The sequence below is a fragment of the Alosa alosa genome, chromosome 9 (assembly GCF_017589495.1).
Source record: "Alosa alosa isolate M-15738 ecotype Scorff River chromosome 9, AALO_Geno_1.1, whole genome shotgun sequence".
Classification (NCBI taxonomy): domain Eukaryota; kingdom Metazoa; phylum Chordata; class Actinopteri; order Clupeiformes; family Clupeidae; genus Alosa; species Alosa alosa.
The window spans coordinates 23,516,559-23,535,859 of NC_063197.1; the positions used below are offsets into that span (position 1 = coordinate 23,516,559).

General features: G+C 40.7%; 1 protein-coding gene across 1 annotated transcript; it reads left to right on the plus strand.

Moving 5' to 3' along the window:
- Nucleotides 1-5,334: 5,334 nt before the first annotated feature.
- On the plus strand, nt 5,335-17,533 carry alpi.1 (alkaline phosphatase, intestinal, tandem duplicate 1). Its single transcript, XM_048252476.1, has 11 exons — nt 5,335-5,464; nt 5,893-6,012; nt 6,488-6,603; nt 7,024-7,198; nt 7,970-8,142; nt 8,978-9,112; nt 9,264-9,339; nt 11,616-11,750; nt 11,955-12,146; nt 12,269-12,385; nt 16,777-17,533. Exons 1-11 carry the CDS (start codon nt 5,452-5,454, stop codon nt 17,046-17,048), a joined length of 1,524 nt encoding a protein of 507 aa, XP_048108433.1. The 5' UTR covers nt 5,335-5,451; the 3' UTR covers nt 17,049-17,533.
- The last annotated feature ends 1,768 nt before the right edge of the window (nt 17,534-19,301 follow it).

Genomic DNA, 19,301 nt, shown 5'->3' on the forward strand with positions numbered 1-19,301 from the left:
GATTTTTTGGCCAGAAGCCATCGCTAGTTCTGCATGTTTTCAAGTCGCCCATAAGGGGTGGGCTTTCTTTTACTGTTTATGGGGGATGGAAGACCTCACTCCCAGAATTTAGTAATAGTGTCCGCCATCTTTCTTAAGCTAACAGGCTAGGCTCTTGCTCTGCAGAAAAAGCAGATAAGTAACGACGATGGCAGATGGTAGTTTTAAAACTGATTTAACAAAAGGGGAGCTTAAAGATCTGGTGTGCGAATCCGATGCTCGTGAACCTGTACGAGGCGCAATACAGTGAGAAACAGGAAACAGTTGAGGATGATTGAAAACCGGGGGCCTGCAGCAAGACCTGCCTATCAGTTAGCAGGAAGAGCCCAGGCCGGCTCGAGCTGGGGCGGACTGGTAGTGTCAGTGCTCTCGCGAAATCGGTTGAGGAAGCAGCAGTATGTAGAGCACCATAGCTTTGCGCCACACATGGACTTGGATACATATTTTAGGAGGATCCCGAAGGCGAGAGACTGGGGAAAGACAATCGTCTTGTTTTGCCTGCCTGTGTTCGGAATATCAGCCGATTCAGGGTTCCCAACAGACACTAACCTATCGTTACTGCCGCTATCAAGAAACTGTTGATGCTCAGGTTGAACTGTAATAAGTTTGACATGTTTCATATATTTCTTTTTAATTAAAAGTTCAAATTCATGTTGGATGTGTTTTATTTTCTTATCCTTAGTGTTTCTCCGTTAGAGTAGCCTATTAGAGAAATGGTGATTCCAATTGGGGAAAAAGATGACGATATAATGTTTAATTCCTCCCTCATGGTCCAGATGAATGAAACAAGCATAGTGGACAAAATATACATAGGCTAAAGTTTAAGCTAAACATACGTAGTTTAACCTATGTAAACATACTACAACTTATATTTTACAGCATCCCAAATCAGGGGCAGTTTTTCATATGGGCAGCAGGCTATGGGCAGCCACTGAGGGCGGCACATTTGCGTTAATCAGTTTTCTATCGTTCATCATATGTCACTGTGTGGGGAGTGGACACCCTAAATAATATAGCCTACTTTGGCGCCTGTGCTTATTGCTGAGAAGGTCTCACATACAGAAGATGAGAAGGTGAAGGAGGTGGGGCGGCCGGGATCCCTTTCTCTTTGGAGCTGAGAGCGGGCACAACTAATGCAATTAGTAGCCTAGGCCTACATTTCGCCACTGCTGGACATCAGTTAAATGTCAGATATGCTAACATATTCTGTCAATTCACGGGGCATCTGACATGAAAATATGTAAAATGTTAGCCTGGCGGGCCATCCTATATCATTGAAATGTATAGTCTGGAATCGAGTCATTCACCTCGCTTAATCCAAGGGGCGGGCAGAGAATTGTCTTTCAAACTGCCTAGGCATGCAATAGGCCAGCGCTATGACCATATCCGTATCCGGTCTGCAAAACGGCAAATACATCCTTCTTCGAAAGGAATGACTTAAGTGCATTGTGTTGCTCAACTTTCAAAGAAAAGCACAAGTCCAACTCCTCCAAAGTTGATGCCAACGCCGATTCAAACAACAGCTCTTCATTCGCCATAGCCACCTTCCTTATTGTTCACCGTCGCAGGACTGTCGCCATCCTGTTAAGCCCGTCTTAAGACTCTCTAACAAAATAGAGCTCTGTGATTGGATGACGTCCACGGCGTCAGCCAATAGAAATCCCTATGGTTTGATACTAGACGTACAGGCTGAGCAAATTAATTTGCCGCCACTAGGGTGCGTCTAGATTTCTAGGCTAGTAAAATGTGGGATTTTCATGCAAATAGGCAATAATGATGTGCTGGTAACGTTCACAAAATAGCGATTTTTGAAAATGTCTTTATGAGGAACAGGACCTGTTGATATATGGCCGCAAGATTGAGTGCAACATAAAACAATTATCGTTTTAATTTTAGAATCCTTAGTAATGCCATAATGTTACATTAATGAGTGTCTCTGTGTACTTATAGCCTAGGCCTAGGCTACTTCCTGGAGGAGTGGCTTGGTAGGGCAGCGAAGAACAGTGAAGGGCAGGGAGTTTTTGGCTTTCATCCACATGAGCCAAAAACACATTTTTGGCTTTTTCTCGATCAAGAAGGCACTGACTTCAATGATGACTCCACATTTCTGCTACATAAATGACCCAATTTAAATACACATTCATCTTCCCAGCAGTGAAATGCTCCTTTAAACACCTGATCTAGTTAAACTACTGTGGCAGATTTTGTCAGTCCGAATTCTATTGATTGTTCTGAAAAAAAATTCAGAGGGCCATTTATTCAGCTATTTTGTGTCTGTTTCAAGGACATGGAAAAGTGCACTTCAGAGTACACTGCTGGCTGAATCAAAGACTCTTTTGAAGTGCAGATGCAGGTTGGGCTGGAGTGCACTGTTGGATGTGGGCAGAGATGTCCATCCATTCTGAGATCAAACTTGGTCTCTCCCAGACAAAAGGAAAAAATGGTGCGTCAACATATGCATCTCTGATGCAAATACCACCTTGTCTTCTTGGATTGATGGCGACTTCTGAAGACATACTATATTATTGCACAGGGTGCATAGTATATTCAGTTTCGCTTCTCAAAGGCAGATTTTCAGAAAACAGCAAATGTCATGAGACAGAAGACAACTGATTGTCAGTAGAATAAAAAATGGTGCAGTGCCCCAGATATACTGTATAGTGTGAGAAGTGTCAAATGAGGAACAAACTCAACTTCAAAGCCTTTTCACTAATTTTTGATATGTGGCAGTGCAGGGTGCATAGTATGTTTCTTTTGGTTTCTGTCCTGCTTTTTTCCCCTAGTTATTCTTTTCATTATCATAAAAAGACAGAGCCAAGAAGGCTCTTAAACAAAAATTACGATTTGTTTTACGTAAGTTGACTATTAGCTGAGCATCCCCCTGAGGTGAGAGACCTTGCCAGCCATTGTTTGTTGTGGGTTTCAGGGGGCCAATAAGAAGGAGGTGGTTTTGGGGGAGTGCTGCAGAGGTGGATGCATGAAAGGTGTAAAGCAGGGACCTCAAGGGCTCTCTGAACATCACCATGGACACAAGGCTCACACTCTCCCTACTCCTATTCTGGAGTCTTCCCAGTGAAATGGCCACTGAGGAGCCAGGTAAGGCTTCTGTCCTGGGCTTTTGTTTCCTATTTGTACACCATCCACCATCTCTAGTCATAGTGGATGCACAGCTGGTTTAAGGTTCTGATTTATGTTGCAGTGATATTCCATAAAAGACCTGTTGCGTAATGTCCCTAAGACTTTTTTATGGCATCCCCTCATATGCATGACCTTGTTAAATGGAGTGCGGCGTCTAGTCATAATGCATCGCTCCATTCTGTTTTAACGTCTGATGTTAGATGCTAAAGTGGAGATCCGTTACTGTCTGTACTTATTTTGTGGGGGATGTTAGGCTTTTTACAGCTGCTTTGTAATTGTCCCCTCATCAAGGACATTGGCAGCTGTAAACATTTCCTGTTTTACAAGCATCAAGTTTCAGTGCTGCCCTGAGATTTCAGTGTTTCGATGAAAAGAGGATTTACGTCACGCATGGTCCTGCATCTTATTAGTCATTTGTATTCATGGCATTACTCATGTCTTTATTTTTGTTTATATGACAACCAAATCTAAACCTTTACAGTGGCAGCCAGGGGCCTCGGCTGGGATTGTATGTTTAACAGTCTTCAATCTCACTCTCTCTCTCTTTGAAGTGTGAAACTAAATAGGGTGAAAAACATGATCTGTTAGAATTCCCTTTTTAACTTGGATCCATTAATATAGCATATGTTTACACTATAGCAGAAACTGAGTGAACTTTGCTTGACTCTACGTGCAAAACAATGTGAGATTTTTTTTTAAATAGCATTCTGTTTATGGATCATTTCACTGTGGTACAGAAACACATAATTACTATATAATAGTCTCACATGAAGTCTGGAACAACAGGTCGAAACTCCCTAATAAATTACACCCTACAGCGTGCGACTTTCTCATGATACCAAATGATTGTATCATACTGCAAAATTCAGAGCTATTTGCCAAAACAAAAGTTTTCACACAGCCACTAAAGATAGGATTAGACCACAAAATAATGGTCCAAGGAAATGAAGACAACAGGTAAGACTGCTATATCCAGGGGCCATCATTACTATAATCCTCCAGCAGTGTGTCCCTAGGCTCCTAGCGTGACGCTGCTCCCCTGAAACAGTGGAATGGCATGCCTCTGCCAATCCCACTCTCCCAGTCTCAGGTTTCCCCTTCCACTGTATACTGGTGTGTGTGTGTGGTGTGGCTACACCATGTGAGGCCTCATTAAGGGGACGAAGACTCTCATTTCGCTTTTTATTACCAGCTTGATTTGGTACACATGACTGGAGAAGTGGTACAGTATTTCCAGTCCCTCTCTTGGCAACATCTTCCTCTTTGTACTGCTCTGCATTATTTCTCCTTCTTCTCCTCATCCTCTGTGGCCCTGAAGGTCTCTCTCCTCCATTCTCTCTCACTTCCTTTCTCCTTCATCTCTTGAAGTGTGATAATAAAAGCCAAGAATTTCAGTAGCTACAGTACAAATGGACTCAGAATAGTAATATTCCTGGTTTCACACGTACACTATTGTTTTTAGGAGGGGAAAAGCCATTTTTATAGCTTGTATGTCTCCACTACCTCACAGAAGAAAAATGCAACTCATTTTACTTCCCACCAAATCCATCCAAGTTTACTGGGTTAGTAGGCACAAGATCTTTCACTGGAGCCAGAGTGGACGGAAATATTGGCCCATGTGATCATGGTGAATTCGTGGTAAATAACCCAAGAAAAAGAGACCTGGCTTTCCAACTCGCTCAAACTTTCTCTATGAAAAAGAAATAAAAAAAGAGAAACATTATGACTGAAATTATATTTCATGCCAACACAAACGTGCGCAGCCTTTTTTCCATGAATTTAACTTGTGCATAAAAGTATGCATTAGAGCCCTTTGCCACATCAAAGGGTCACTTCAATTTCAATAACACCCTTTTGGGCTGGAGAGGAAAGAGAGAGAGAGAGAAAAAAGAGAGAGAGAGAGAGGAAAGAGAAAGAGAGAGACTGTGTGTGGAGGGGGGGACACTCTTTAAAACAAAAGGGCTGCCTGGGAAAAATCAAAAGAACAAAATGAGGGGGCTCCTCCAGTCCTTGTGTGGTCCTCTCGTTTCCTCTTCTCTCTTTCGTGAGCCTATAAGCTGGCTTGGGCACCTCTCTTGCAACACACCCTGGCTTTAAAAAGCCAGCGCCGGAGGTCGGAGGAGACACTCCTCTCCTCTCCAGTTCAGCAGGATGCAAGCACCCCGACAGCAGGCCCCCAGGACTCACCAGCACCACTACCCCCTGGCCCTTCAAGTCCTCCACCTCCTCCCCTCTCTCCTCCTCCTGCTTGTCCTGCCCGGCAGCAGCTGTGACATGGAGGCCCAAGGTGAGAACACAGCAGCTCCATTGTGTGGGTGTCGGCGCTCGTGTTCGTGCTAACTGGAAAGACTCCCGGTTCCAGGGAACCTCTGTATTTTTGGGAGTGCGGTGGCCTGGTGTTTGTGTGTTGTCTACTGAGACATGTCTGGTGGTATGGACTACTGTGTACCTTTCCATTGTTTTTGGAATGTTAGAGGGGAGGGTGTTTGGAGATTCTGTTCTGAAGCTCCTTGCTGCTGAACCACAGGAACTGTCGCTGCTTGTGTTACAGAACTCTTCATTCATGCTGCCTCCACGCTCTTGTCAGGACAAGTTTTCTACACAGCATGGGAGGGAAGAAGTAGCAAAACAGATGGGGGGGGGGGCAAAGGAAAGATTTACAAAGTGAAACATTTCACTTCTTTCTGTCACTGTTTGACTGTTTGCTCCAAGCAGCCGAGTTGGATAAGGAGCCAGAGTACTGGAATGCCCAGGCCAGAGGATCTCTGGAAGCAGCTCTCCGCCTGCAACCCCAAGCTCACCGCGCCAAGAATCTCATCCTCTTCCTTGGAGATGGTAAGGCAAACCGCAGTTTACTAATGACGAGCGGAGAAGAGACTGAATGATAATAAATGTAGCAAATGGACTGTCACAGGGCAGTTCGTAAATAAATAATCAGGAGCATGCTTTTGAGAGAGGACACGTGACTTTCGACAAGGGGTTTAAACAGCAGTAATCAAGGAGGAATGTCAAGCTTTATCAGTACAACAGATATTTTACAAGTTAGCTTTTACAACACAACTTAATTATAAGTTAAGTTGAATAACTTCACTCATAATAACAGCACAAGTGCATACTGTATGTTATTAGAGCAATTAAACGTGATTAGCCTGTCTTTATCTATATCAGCGGCATCTTTACAAGGCAACGCACCTTAATCTAGATCATTCCTTGCTACCACTTGGCAGTTGTACTTTGCATTGGTGAAAATGTGCATGTCAGTGCACTGGTGGCGTAACTATGGTGGTTATGGAGGTTGTGTGTGTCTCAGGTATGGGTGTCTCCACCGTGTCTGCTGCACGCATCCTGAAGGGTCAGATGAAGGGCCGCTCCGGAGAGGAGACCGTTCTTGCCATGGACAGCTTCCCCTACCTCGCCCTGTCCAAGGTCTGCCAACCCACACATACACACGTGTGCATACACACACACACACACACACAGCCTGCTTATGCTACCTACACCACCACAAATACCACTCTCTACACAACAAACACACACACATACACACCGATTTGGTTGGAGTTAAACGTGTGTAGGAGTTCAGGATAGTGTTATAATATAATGCACAAGGAAAGACACTGATTTAACTGAGAGCATAAAATGCATTTAGACCTCAGAAATGGTTTTCCATTACAACAGCTAAATAAATAGACCAGAGTGCACCCAATCACAACAAATGTATATACTATAATATTGACAATAGTGTTTCTCATGACCAATATCTCAACACAAATTGTGTATTTCTATTTCACAAGGCACTCTGAATATCATTATCATGTTGTCTCCACTATGTAAACTGTTCAACAGACGTACAGCGTGGATAGGCAAGTAGCCGACAGTGCAAGCACAGCCACTGCCTATCACTGTGGTGTGAAGGCCAATGCCAAGACTGTGGGCCTAAATGCCAATGCGGTTGCCTACGATTGCAACAGCACTTTTGGCAATGAGGTTTTCTCTGTTCTACACCGTGCTAAAGCACAAGGTATGTCTATTTTGTACGCACGCACACATGCGCATGCACAAATTTTAAACTTGAATTTCCCCTTGGGGATCAATAAAGTATCTATCTATCTATCTATCTATCTATCTATCTATCTATCTATCTATCTATCTATCTATCTATCTATCTATCTATCTAACACTCAAGTCAAGTTTATTTATATAGCACACACACACACACACACACCTAGATACACACTGACACACATACACATATGTATCCACACAATCAAAAACACATAAATTCAACCGGACTGCATATGTAATGGTTATCACGGTAATGCAAAGTAGATGACGCTGGCATAATAGTACTTTCTCTTCCCATATGTTTAAAGTCAGCAGCCAGAAATCAAAGGTCAATTTTCGAAAGACAGTGATAACATGGTTATCTTTTTAACACAAAATGTTTACTGGTAGACTCCATGATGCTATTTTCAGTAAACTACACTTTCATAAGTGATTTGTGTAAAAATTGTACACAGAAAACTAGGGCAGTCTACAACATGTCACTGCTGGTGTCTACGGCTGAAGTCCTGCCACATTAAAAGAGCCCCATACTACTTGTTTCTAATAGCTTCCCTTTGGCAGACTATGAATGAATGAGTGTTTGTCTGTGGTTTGTCTGCACATGTGTGGCCCCTGGGAGCCATACATCTGTGTGTGTCCATGTGTGTGTGTGGCTGTCTTTCCATATGTTCTGTATGTATGTTTAGTAATGCTCCATGTATGCCCTGTGTCTGTGTGTGTGTTTAAGGGAAGTCTGTGGGCATTGTGACCACCACCCGTGTCCAACACGCCTCCCCTGCTGCCGCCTACGCACACTCTGTGAGCCGCAGCTGGTACAGCGACGCAGATCTGCCCCCTAGTGCTCGCCAGCAGGGCTGCACAGACATTGCCACACAGCTGGTCACCAACACAGACATTGATGTAAGGCACTTAGTTGTCACAGTTATCAGAACTGTTGCCAATTACTGTAGGATCTGTACAATTCATTTGTATCTGAATATCATCATCAGGATGTTTGTTGTGTGTGTGTGTGTGTGTGTATGTGTGTATGTGTGTGTGTGTGTGTGTGTGTGTGTGTGTGTTTGTGAAAGAGTGTTATCTCTCTTTGTCACTGAGGTCTCCACCCTGTGCTGTTCATTGCTGTCTGAAGGTTGTCCTATGAGGGATGTTACCTCTGAAAGGTTATATAGGGAGCATGTACTTTGCAGCACTGACATGTACACCCGTTATAGATGTGCTATGGAGCAAATGCCAGTTTAATGAAATAATGGTTTTGATAGCAAAATCAAATAAAAAATAAAGTGTCATTTTTTTATTATTTTTGTCAGCCAAATACGACATTCCAAGTTGCATAACAAGCATAATCACAGAGTGTTTCGTGGAATCTTCATTGATATTTTTATTATACAGGCTATTTGCTTAACAGATAAGTAACACTATAGGTCAGTAGATACGTAGAGACCAATCCAGTCATTTATCGAAGTTCAAGATACCATGCCAGATATAAAAAGCGTATCTCTGGCTCTACAATGACCTATATTACTTATTGTCAGCCTTATATTTCTAGACTTAAACAGATTTCTTTTCATTAGTCTACTGCAGCTAGGTTACTTGAAAGCTTTTTCACTTTTTAGCTTCTTAAACTGCACATTTAGTTAGCACATGGTTACATGTTTGCAATGGTACAGTATGTGCATCTGCCAATGTCAGTTCTCTATAACTGTTAACTGTAAAAACTGATGTCTGTCTGTCATAGGTGATTCTTGGTGGGGGTCGTATGTACATGTCTCCAAAAGGCACCCCAGACCCAGAGTACCCTACATCATCCTCACGGAAGGGCGATCGCAAAGACAAGAAGAACCTCATCAACATATGGCTAAATGCCCGGAGGGTACTTCCTGAGAGAACTTTCATAACTTTAATTATTTAAGCTTACTCTTTTCAAGTCATTTTTTACTGATCACATCAATATCATATCAATGTCCTCTCCCATATGCAGAGGTACACAACCCATGGATTTTCACTCTTATGATTTGTATTAGGGAAAGAATGCTCAGTATGTTTGGCACAAGGACCAGTTTGATGCGGTGGATGTGAAAACCACAGACTGCCTCATGGGTAAACAGATTATTTAAAAATACTTTTAACCACACGACTGAAAAAAATAATTATCCTTTACTTTTGCCATAATAATATTCACCTGAGAATGCTATTTGGATTGAATAATAATGTTGTGGCAGACTATGATCCTAAGATATATTCTAGAACAGTGTTTCCAAAACCTTTTTCTGGGAAAAACTTTTTAAAATGGCAAACCATCACAACACAATTCACAATAGGCATACTATAGCCTAAATCATGAGTAAATCTATGCATAAATTAATGTCGATTAATGATCATTTCTGTATTTGTGTGGAGTTGCATGTCAATTTTCAGTAGATCGCCTAACCGTGGTAAAGTTGGTTTTATGTTGGACGTTGGAGTTGGACGTTGGAGTTTTTGGAAAAAAGAAGCTTTGTGTACTATGAAGGGCAGTTAGCTGAGTGTAACAGATGCGTTTTAACATGGGTAGGTCGAAAGTGGAAGTCGCATAATAGATTTATAGCATTTTTGAATAGTAAAAAATTTATATAAAATCAAAGAATGAGTTTTTGAAAAAAATAAGCTTTGTGTACTATGTAGGGCAGGTACCTGAGTGCAATAGATGCGCTTTGACTTGGGTAGGTCAAAAGGTCAAGCCGCATAATAGATTTATAGCATTTTTGAATAGTAAAATATTAATATAAAATCAAAGAGTGAGTTTTTAGAAAAAAGAAGCTTTGTGCACTATGAAGGGCAGTTAGCTGAGTGCAACAGATGTGTTTTGACATGGGTAGGTGAAAAGGTCAAGCCGCATAATAGATTTAAAGCATTTAAAGCATTTTACATTAAAAATATTTATAAAAATCAAAGAATGGGTTTTTGGGAAAAAGAAGCTTTGTGTACTATATAGAGCAGTAATCCGAGTTCACCAGATGAGTTTTGACATGGGTAGGTCAAAAGGGCAAGCCGCATAATAGATTTGAAACATTTAACATTAAAAATTGTATAAAATCAAAGAGTATGTTTTAGGGGAAAAGGAGCTTTGTGTACTAGAAAGGGCAGTAAGCCGAGTTCAGGAGATGTGTTTTAGTATCAAAAGGTGAAGCCGCATAATAGATTGAAATCTTTTATCAGCATAAAAAATTCATAAAATCAAAACATGGGTTTTTGGACAAAAGAAGCGTTGTGTAATATAGGCAGGCCTTGTTCAAACACATTAAAGTTGGTTTGACACAAACTCGACCCTTATAGTCAGTGCTAAATAGATTTTTCGAATGTGTCGAATATCCAACGTCCAATATAAAACCAACTTTACCACGGTGATCGCCTAAACCATAGACTGTATATATAGAACTATATATACAGTCTATGGCCTAAACTATAGCCAACAGTCCACAGGGGTTAGCAGGGCTATTGGTAGGCTCGCTTTTCATATACAACAGCTTTAAGCTATGGCTAAGCATTAGAAGCTCTGTCATTTTGATTCTGTAAACAAGAGAAGTTGTGCTCACAACTTGATGACATGATGGCCGGTGTGACTTAATTGGTTGTTACTAGGATGAACAAGGATAAACAAGTTTGTTCTTACAGCTATGGATATAGCTTATTTTTAGGGCTGTTAAATTCTCTACTATTTCTGCAGTAAAAAATGTAAGTGCGAACGGAAATGTAATGTGTGAAGTTATTGGAATGGAAATAAATGTAACCACCTTCAACATACTAGATATTTTGTTTCAAGTGTGCAACAAATGTAGTCAATTGAGTAAGGGAGTTCGACTGTTAGCTAGTTAGTCGGTCATAGGCTAAGTAAACAATATGTTTGCAAAGTTAACTTTGACAAGGCTGCGGCTAGCATTATTATCATCAAGAGGTGTGCTAACTCGTATCTCCGGATTGCTTTGCATTGAGGTGATACTTCAGACTTGACACACTCCTATCTTCCAGTAGAAATAGTAGAGAATGATGCTCCTGTCAACAGGAGTATGGGCGTTTTTTTAAACGTTTCATTCACAGGACCAGGCAGTGCTTTCTCATCTGCCTCCTTCAGTCACTTGAGGCAGACTGCACTGGGTCAAATGTCGTGTTATTCTTTCTGTAATTAATTAATCGAAATTAACGTGTTATTTTGACAGCCCTAGTGAAAATACCAACATGAGGCTTCAGACCTAACATCCGACCGACAATACTGCCCAAAACATTAACATTTTATTCAACATCAAAAATGTACAGAGAGAAAGAGGGATGAAAGGCATACTGCAGTTATAAATCGTGGCTCTGCTGCTGACCCAAATAAGATCTCTCCATCCTATCAGGTCTCTTTGAGGCAAAGGATATGAGGTTTGAGATGTTCCGCAATCGAACACGAGACCCTTCCATTGTGGATATGACAGAGAAGGCCATCCAGATCCTTAGCAAGAACCCCAAAGGCTTTTTTCTCTTCGTAGAAGATAAGTATCCATTACTTAGCCGCAAACAGATTGAAGTACTTCACCTTAAAAGTAACTTGTCTTTTCATGTCATCTACTTCATCCTTCTACTCTCTCTTCTTCGTCATCTTCATGTTTGTGTGTGCAATAATGTAAAAATGTCATGCTTATCGGGCTCTCATATGGCTTTCTCATCCTCATCCTATGTTTCTTCTTATTTCCCAAGAGGGAGAATCGATCACGGACACCATGATGGTGTGGCAAAATTGGCTCTGACAGAGACGGTGATGTTTGACAAAGCAGTGCACCGGGCATCGCAGCTCACCAAGGAGTCTGAGACTCTCACTGTAGTTACCGCAGACCACTCCCACGTTTTCACCTTTGGAGGAAACACCCCTCGGGGCAACCCCATTTTTGGTATGCACTCTACTCTTTTGGAATGTGCTCCGAGGTACCATTATTCTGCTCATCCATCATTCTGCCTTGTCATTTATTAGACCGTACTGTGGGTTCCTTTACTTTGCTCTGATTTTCTACAGGTCTTGCCCCAAAGAAGGCAGATGATAGGCTGCCTTACACAAGTATCCTATATGCAAACGGACCAGGATATGTGCATGAGAATGGGACAAGAGGAAATGTCACGGCTGTGGACTACTGTAAGTGAAACAATGTACATCTGTGTCAACGCATAATGTTCAGAGGATCCTCTCTAGCTTGCTTTGACAAACACTATCAGGGATTTTCCTGGGCAAAAATTAGGCTGAGGCGGTAACGACCAGGGACAGCGTTGACAAAATGATGAAAACAACAACTATGGTCAAAGCTACTCAGCCTATGCTTTTGAGAACAAGATGAACTAGAAAGTGTAATTTCGAGGAAATTACCAGTGCATGAAAATATAAACATACTGTATATTAACATAAAATGCAAAACAAACTTTTATTTGATAACAGTTGGCAGAAGTCATAGTTGATAACAACTGACAGTTGAAATGGCTGAACAGTTAAATAGTTGAGTAGTTTAAATAGTTAAATTATTTAATAGTGAATTATTGTAGTGAGGACATTTATTTTGAAACAGTTGTGGGCAGAGGAAATAGTTGAACAGGATTTGTGATAGTATTGCCAGATTGTATGTTTAAAGCCTGAGACAGAGAATATAGTTTAAAAGTTAAATGTAGATAGTGTAATGGATGTTGATAGACAGAAAGTTGAATGAATGTTGATAGGCAGATTGTTTAATGGATGTTGATGGGATAGTTTAATGGGTGGATGAGTGAATGGTTTGAAGAGGATGAATGGATAGAAAGTTGGATGGAATGTGCCTTATACAGTATCCTTGTAGAATGGAGATACACAGAGAGAGTTGGCCTAATTGAGCAGAAAGCAGTTGATACAGGTGCAATCATGATGCAATCAGTTTAACTAGCTTTTTGATGGGACCTAGTTGAGCAGCTGGAAGTTGATACAGGTGCAAATCAAGTTAATTAGCCCATTATGATGTCATAGTCCTCATACAAAGTCTATGGGGAAAAATAAGCTTGTTTTTTATTAATATCTCAAAAAGTATAAAGTTTACAAAAGTGAAAAATACATTCCTCAAGTCTCCTTTTCAAGACCTACGTTACAAAGTTTGAACGAAGTTTCTACGTTAAACGGTTGAATCTGAATTAGACGCAGAAATTTGGTGGGAAGAAGAAGAAGACTTCGGATAACAGGACAGTGCATTTTCATGCACTGTAATAAAAAGTGATGCTAGAATCATGTAAACGTGTAAGCGTTGATACACTCATTAATAGGCCTACACTACTAAAGACTTTGTACTCTAGACTCTCTCACACTCTGATCCTCACTGGCGTTCAGATTTTCTCCTCCACTGGTATCTTCCACTTGTGGCTGTGAATTAGACCTAGGCAACTTTCAGTCTAACAAATGAACTGTATTGCATCAGTAAAATTGTCCCATATTTAAAATTGTCCCACATTAGTACTAGTACTAGAATTAGCACATGTACTAGAAAGTACTAATACTAGTACAACCAAGCACTAGAAATTTGTCAGGAGCCAGCACGAAAATTAGATTGAGGTACCCGCCTGACAATTCTCTATACAGGAAAAACCCTGACTATACTACTCTCTTAGGGCGCTTTCATACCTATTTTGTTACGAATCATGGGCTGAATCAATTCAGTTTTTCTCCATTGTCCTGGGTTCGTTTGTGTTCACATGGCAGCATTTATATCGGATAAAGTATATGGTAGGAGCAGGCTTCACTCAGTTTGAGAGTGCTTGGCCAAACTTAAATGTTAAAAAAGACCACACTTTGCATATATGTGTTTTATTGCACAGACGCGTTTCGGCTTAGCGCCTTCCTCAGTGTGCTCAAGTGGATACATATACAACCTCACTTATTTATACCCACACCCACATACACTCCCACGTAATCAACCAATGGTGATGCAGTGTCATCCCATACAATAATTTAATTAAAATGGTTCATTGCTTCTTCTGTTAATAGAATCACATCATGCACAGGCCATTTACACCAATAGCACTTTTACAAAAAACATTTTTACAAAAGACATTTTTACAAAAGACATTTTTACAAGAAACAAGTCAAAGATAAGTCTTCATTCATTCCATTAGGTGTGCATGTATTCAAGTTAAATATATACCACGCCTCCCTCTGTAGAAGGCGGTTCTCACGGTCCCCTCCTCTATTAGGCTGATTGACAGTCTCCAGGCCCATAAACCTGAGTGAGTTAACATCATGACCTGCAGAATTAAAATGTTTTGCAACTGACGATTTTTCGTCATTCTTTCTGATGTTCGACTTATGCTCACAGATTCTGGTTTTTAATTGACGTTTTGTTTTACCCACATACAATAGCCCACAAGGGCACGTCAACAGGTACACAACAAAAGAGGTTAAGCAGGTAATTCTGCCTTTTACTTTGAACGTCCTGTGGGTGCTTGGATGTGTAAACGATTTTTCAGTCAGCATAAAGTTGCACGTTACACAATTAAAACACTTGAAGTTGCCGCCTGGGATTTTTAAGCGAAAAGACGTGGCGGGCTTGGAGCAGGAGATATGACTGACTATGGGGTCTCTTAGATTGGATGCTCTTTTGTAGCAGAATCGGGGGATCTTGAAAAAACATGACCAATTGTTGGATCACTACTTAACATATGCCAATGACGTTGTACAATGTGTTTCAATGTATTAGATATGTTTCCATAGGTCGACACAAAAGTGATTGGAGTGTTTGTGCTTGTGGTCGGTCTATGTGCTCTAGAAGTTATTACGTTAGTGCGTTGGGTGTTGCGCACACGCTCAAGACAACCCTGTAGTAATGTACTGTTATATCCCCTGTGTGAAAATCTTTGGCATATCTCTCCTGCTTGTCTTTCAAAAGCCTCATCGCTGTCACAAATGCAGCGTACTCTTAGTAATTGACTATAAGGTAGACTGCGTTTCAGTGCTGGCAGGTGGAAACTCCGGTAATCCAGTAACGCATTGCGATCTGTGTCTTTTCGGTAGATCTCAGTGTGTAATGAGGTGTCCTCCTTCCTGACCAGTACATCCAAAAAGGCTATGGCTTTGTGGTCAGAGTTTGAGGTAAACTGTATGGACAGCAGTCTAGTGTTGGCATAAATGTTAAAAGCTTCCAACTCCTCTTGTGTCCCTTTCCATATAAAAAATACGTCATCAATATACCTGTACCAGACTTTCAGATGTTTCTTGAATGGATTATCTGAGTAAATAAAATCCTGCTCAAATTTTCCCATAAACAGGTTTGCGTAATTGGGTGCCATTGGCGAACCCATTGCTGTGCCCTGTGTCTGCAAATAGAATTTATTCTGAAACAAAATAATTTTTGGTCAGGACATCAGTGGCCAATGAGATTAAAAAGTCAGTATGTGGCACTTGGTGAGTCTCTAGATAGTATCTTAAGGATGCTAAACCATCTGTGTGTGGAATGTTCGTATACAGACTAGTCACATCCATGGTACATAACATATCCGATGCATTTACCTCTCCTATGCTAGCCAATTTGTTTAAGAAGTCAGTCGTATCCTTCAGAAAGGAGGGCAGGTTGTAGACTATTTCCTTAATGTGATAATCAATGTACTGTGAGAGAGGTTCTGTTACAGATTGATTACCCGACACAATCGGGCGGCCAGGTGGATTGTCCAGCCTCTTGTGGATTTTTGGAAGAGTGTAAATGACTGGTTTTACCGGGTTAATCTGTAACAAATATTTATACTCCTTATCATCAATAAATGACTCACAAAGTGCTTTTTTCAATTTAGACTTTATCTCATTGTTAAATTTCATGGTTGGATCAGCAGATAGACGCATGTATGCATTTCCATCAAGGAGTTGTCTCTCAATCTCTGCAACATAAGACGACTTGTCCTGGATCACAATAGAGCCACCCTTGTCTGCAGGTTTAATAACGATATCATTGTCTGACATTAGTTGCTTTAATGCTTCTTTTTCAGAAATTAAGAGGTTGGGCCTAATTGTATAGTCCTCCCTCTCCAAGCAGGTGAAGGTGTCCTGTTCTACCAGTTATATCATTTATATCGGAACAAATGATATAACAAACCCACGTGAGATTAAACTTTTGTCTACAAACAAACCCACACACGATTAAATTGTTTCCGGATTGGTCACGTTTGACAGCTGAAGACACTATCCCGCAGTTACCTAACACTTAACCCCACATTTACTTTATTAAGAGCTCCATATATGTGCTTGTGCGTGTCCAAAGTCTCTAGGCTTATCTCTCCCGTTCTCGCACATAACACCGGTAAAGTTAGCCTTAAAGACATCCACTTGAAATTCAAACCATAGGCTAGCTCTACTCCTAGATGGACCACCTCCTCCAAGCGATCTCAGTCGGTTTGTTTTGTTCCGAAACAGAGTGCGATTGTAGCTTCCATATTGCCCAATCAAACCGATCTTTGGGGAAAACGTTCCATGTTACGATTCAAAGAGCCAGGTGTGAAAGCACCCTTATACTCTCTCTGTCTGTCTCCTAGTTGATGAGGAGTACATGCAACAGTCTGCTGTGCCACTGGATGCAGAAACCCATGGTGGGGAGGATGTCGCCATATATGCCAAAGGCCCCATGGCTCACCTTTTCCATGGGGTACAGGAACAGAACTACATTGCCCATGCAATGGCCTATGCTGCTTGCCTAGAGCCTTACACAGACTGCCCCCCTCTTCCACAAAGCTCTGGGGGTCAATCACACACCTTATCAGGAATGTTACTCTCTCTGACTTTGCTGCTATTTGTCCTGTCAAGATGATTATGGTTAATTTTTGCCTTAGGATGAAAGTATTTGAGCAATTGCTGAAGCCGGGTAAATTAACTGTTAATTAATGCTCCGTTTTATTTGTTTATGTTTGGTTGTTTTGTAGCTACGTTGTATGGATTATAAAGTCTTGTTAAACAGGATATATGTTACTATTGTTCAATGAGAAGTACTTCTTCCCTCTAATTTTTACAAAGTCTTTTGAGCATGCTCGGTAAGTTTGTATACTCACCTATGTCCCCAAGCCTTGGGCGTTGCTAACCAGCAAGTAAAAGCACTTTACGGTCACTTAAGGTTGAATTAAAACCTTGGTCAAGTCAGTTCACTGACAAAGGACGCCAGTAATTTACTGAACGCAATGTATATTTGTTTTAGATCATAAAATGAATGTATTTCAAACTATTTCTTATGTATTTGTAGCACCAAAGACTTGCATAATTTTTTAAAATAAAACTTTGTAATAAAATATGAAAATACCACATAAGTTATTCAGTTGCTGTTTTCTTCAGAACACATGTTCTCTGCATTACACTCAGGAATATCATCTTACTTTGTACATATCACATTGGCCAGTGACCAAGATGTCCATTTTATGTTTTAACAAGGGCCATATTGTGCACCCGGCGCACCTGGCTATACTCTGCTAGTCACAAACAGGTTTTAGTTATTAAGCAAGGTTTAGTGGAATCCCTGTATACAGTCTCACGTGCAAGCAGATTCCTTTAAATGCGCCGCTGACTATCAAAATATCGATGCACTGTTTGAAGTTGCGCTGCGTCCTGTTAAAGGGAATGACAGACGTCATTCTCATTGGTTTAAAGGATGTTACACCCAAAACACACCCATGGCTGATTAAGAAACATCAGAACAACCCTTTTGTGCACAGCACCCAGCATTTGATCACAAAATCACCCAATTAAATTAGTGAATGTGGACTGGCCACGCCTTTAATGTCTATAAACTTTGCGCCTCTGACCATCCGTTTCTGTTCGCCAAAATCTGGACTACTTTAGATATTAGGCTTCTTGACTTTCTTATGTAAACAATGTGAAATCTTTTGGCCAACAGATGTTTTCTCAATTGTACACGTTTGGATTTGTTTTTGATTGCATGATATTGTGAATGCTTTTACCTTGGACAAGGTGTGGTTTTGACATGGTGTGATTATTACAGCAATACTGTCAATGAATTATAATGGTGAAATCTGTATCTGAAAAATGATTTCTGCTTCTGTTCTTTTTTGGAAAATAGTTGATCTGTTGGACCTGAATATTTACATCTATGTACATTACAGTTGAAATATGTTCCATCCATCCATGCATTGAATGACAATGAAATGATACACCAAACAAACAAAAAGACCAAGGACACTTTAAATGTGAATGCCAAACTAAATACATCTAAACTACAAATCTCAGGATTAAAGTATCCAATAGTGCCAAGCAAAATCTTAAGATTTCCCTCCAGCGAACCTGAGCTAATAGAATGAGTAAAACAGATTTCGATTACTGAATTCTACCCAGCTACACAATAACACCCCCTTTAGACCCTAATCATTTCAGTCTTTCTTACAGTACGTCTTGGTCATTATCTAGTCTCGACCTGGAAACAGCCCCTGCTAGATGTTGGTCCAGCTGGGGAAAACATCAAGCACATCCGAGCTAGCAATTCCACTCTAAATCATTCAGAAATCAGGCGGAAGGTTGTGCTATGCAAAGGGCATGTAGCCAAGTGTTGGGGGGGGTCTTTCTGGGTCTTTCTGTTCAAAACAGGAATATGATCGACAGAATTACAAAACTAGGCAGGAAAATAACTGGATCAGAAGTGAAAAGTATCATGCAGATTTCTGACGAATACACCATTAATTTGACTGTGAAGATACTAGATGATCCATCCCACCCCCTCTTCTCTGAGTACTCTCCTCTTCCCTCAGGACTCCGCTATAGAATGCCACATGCAAAAACAAACAGAGCTATTACATCTTTTGTGCCAAGGAGCATCCAGTTGTTAAATAGGTTGAATTCAGACAGGTTGATACCATCCTAAAGCATGCATACACACTTTTTTAATATTGTATGTTTTTTGGATTTGTTTGTCATTCTATGTATCAATGTGTGAGTCTGTATAAGTTGTAGCATCCGCCACATAAATGGCCATATTATTATATAAGACAAGTCTTATTTATTTTTGTAAAATATAACAGATTTGTTAACTGTTTCTTCATGTGGAATAGGCCTAACTCTCTCA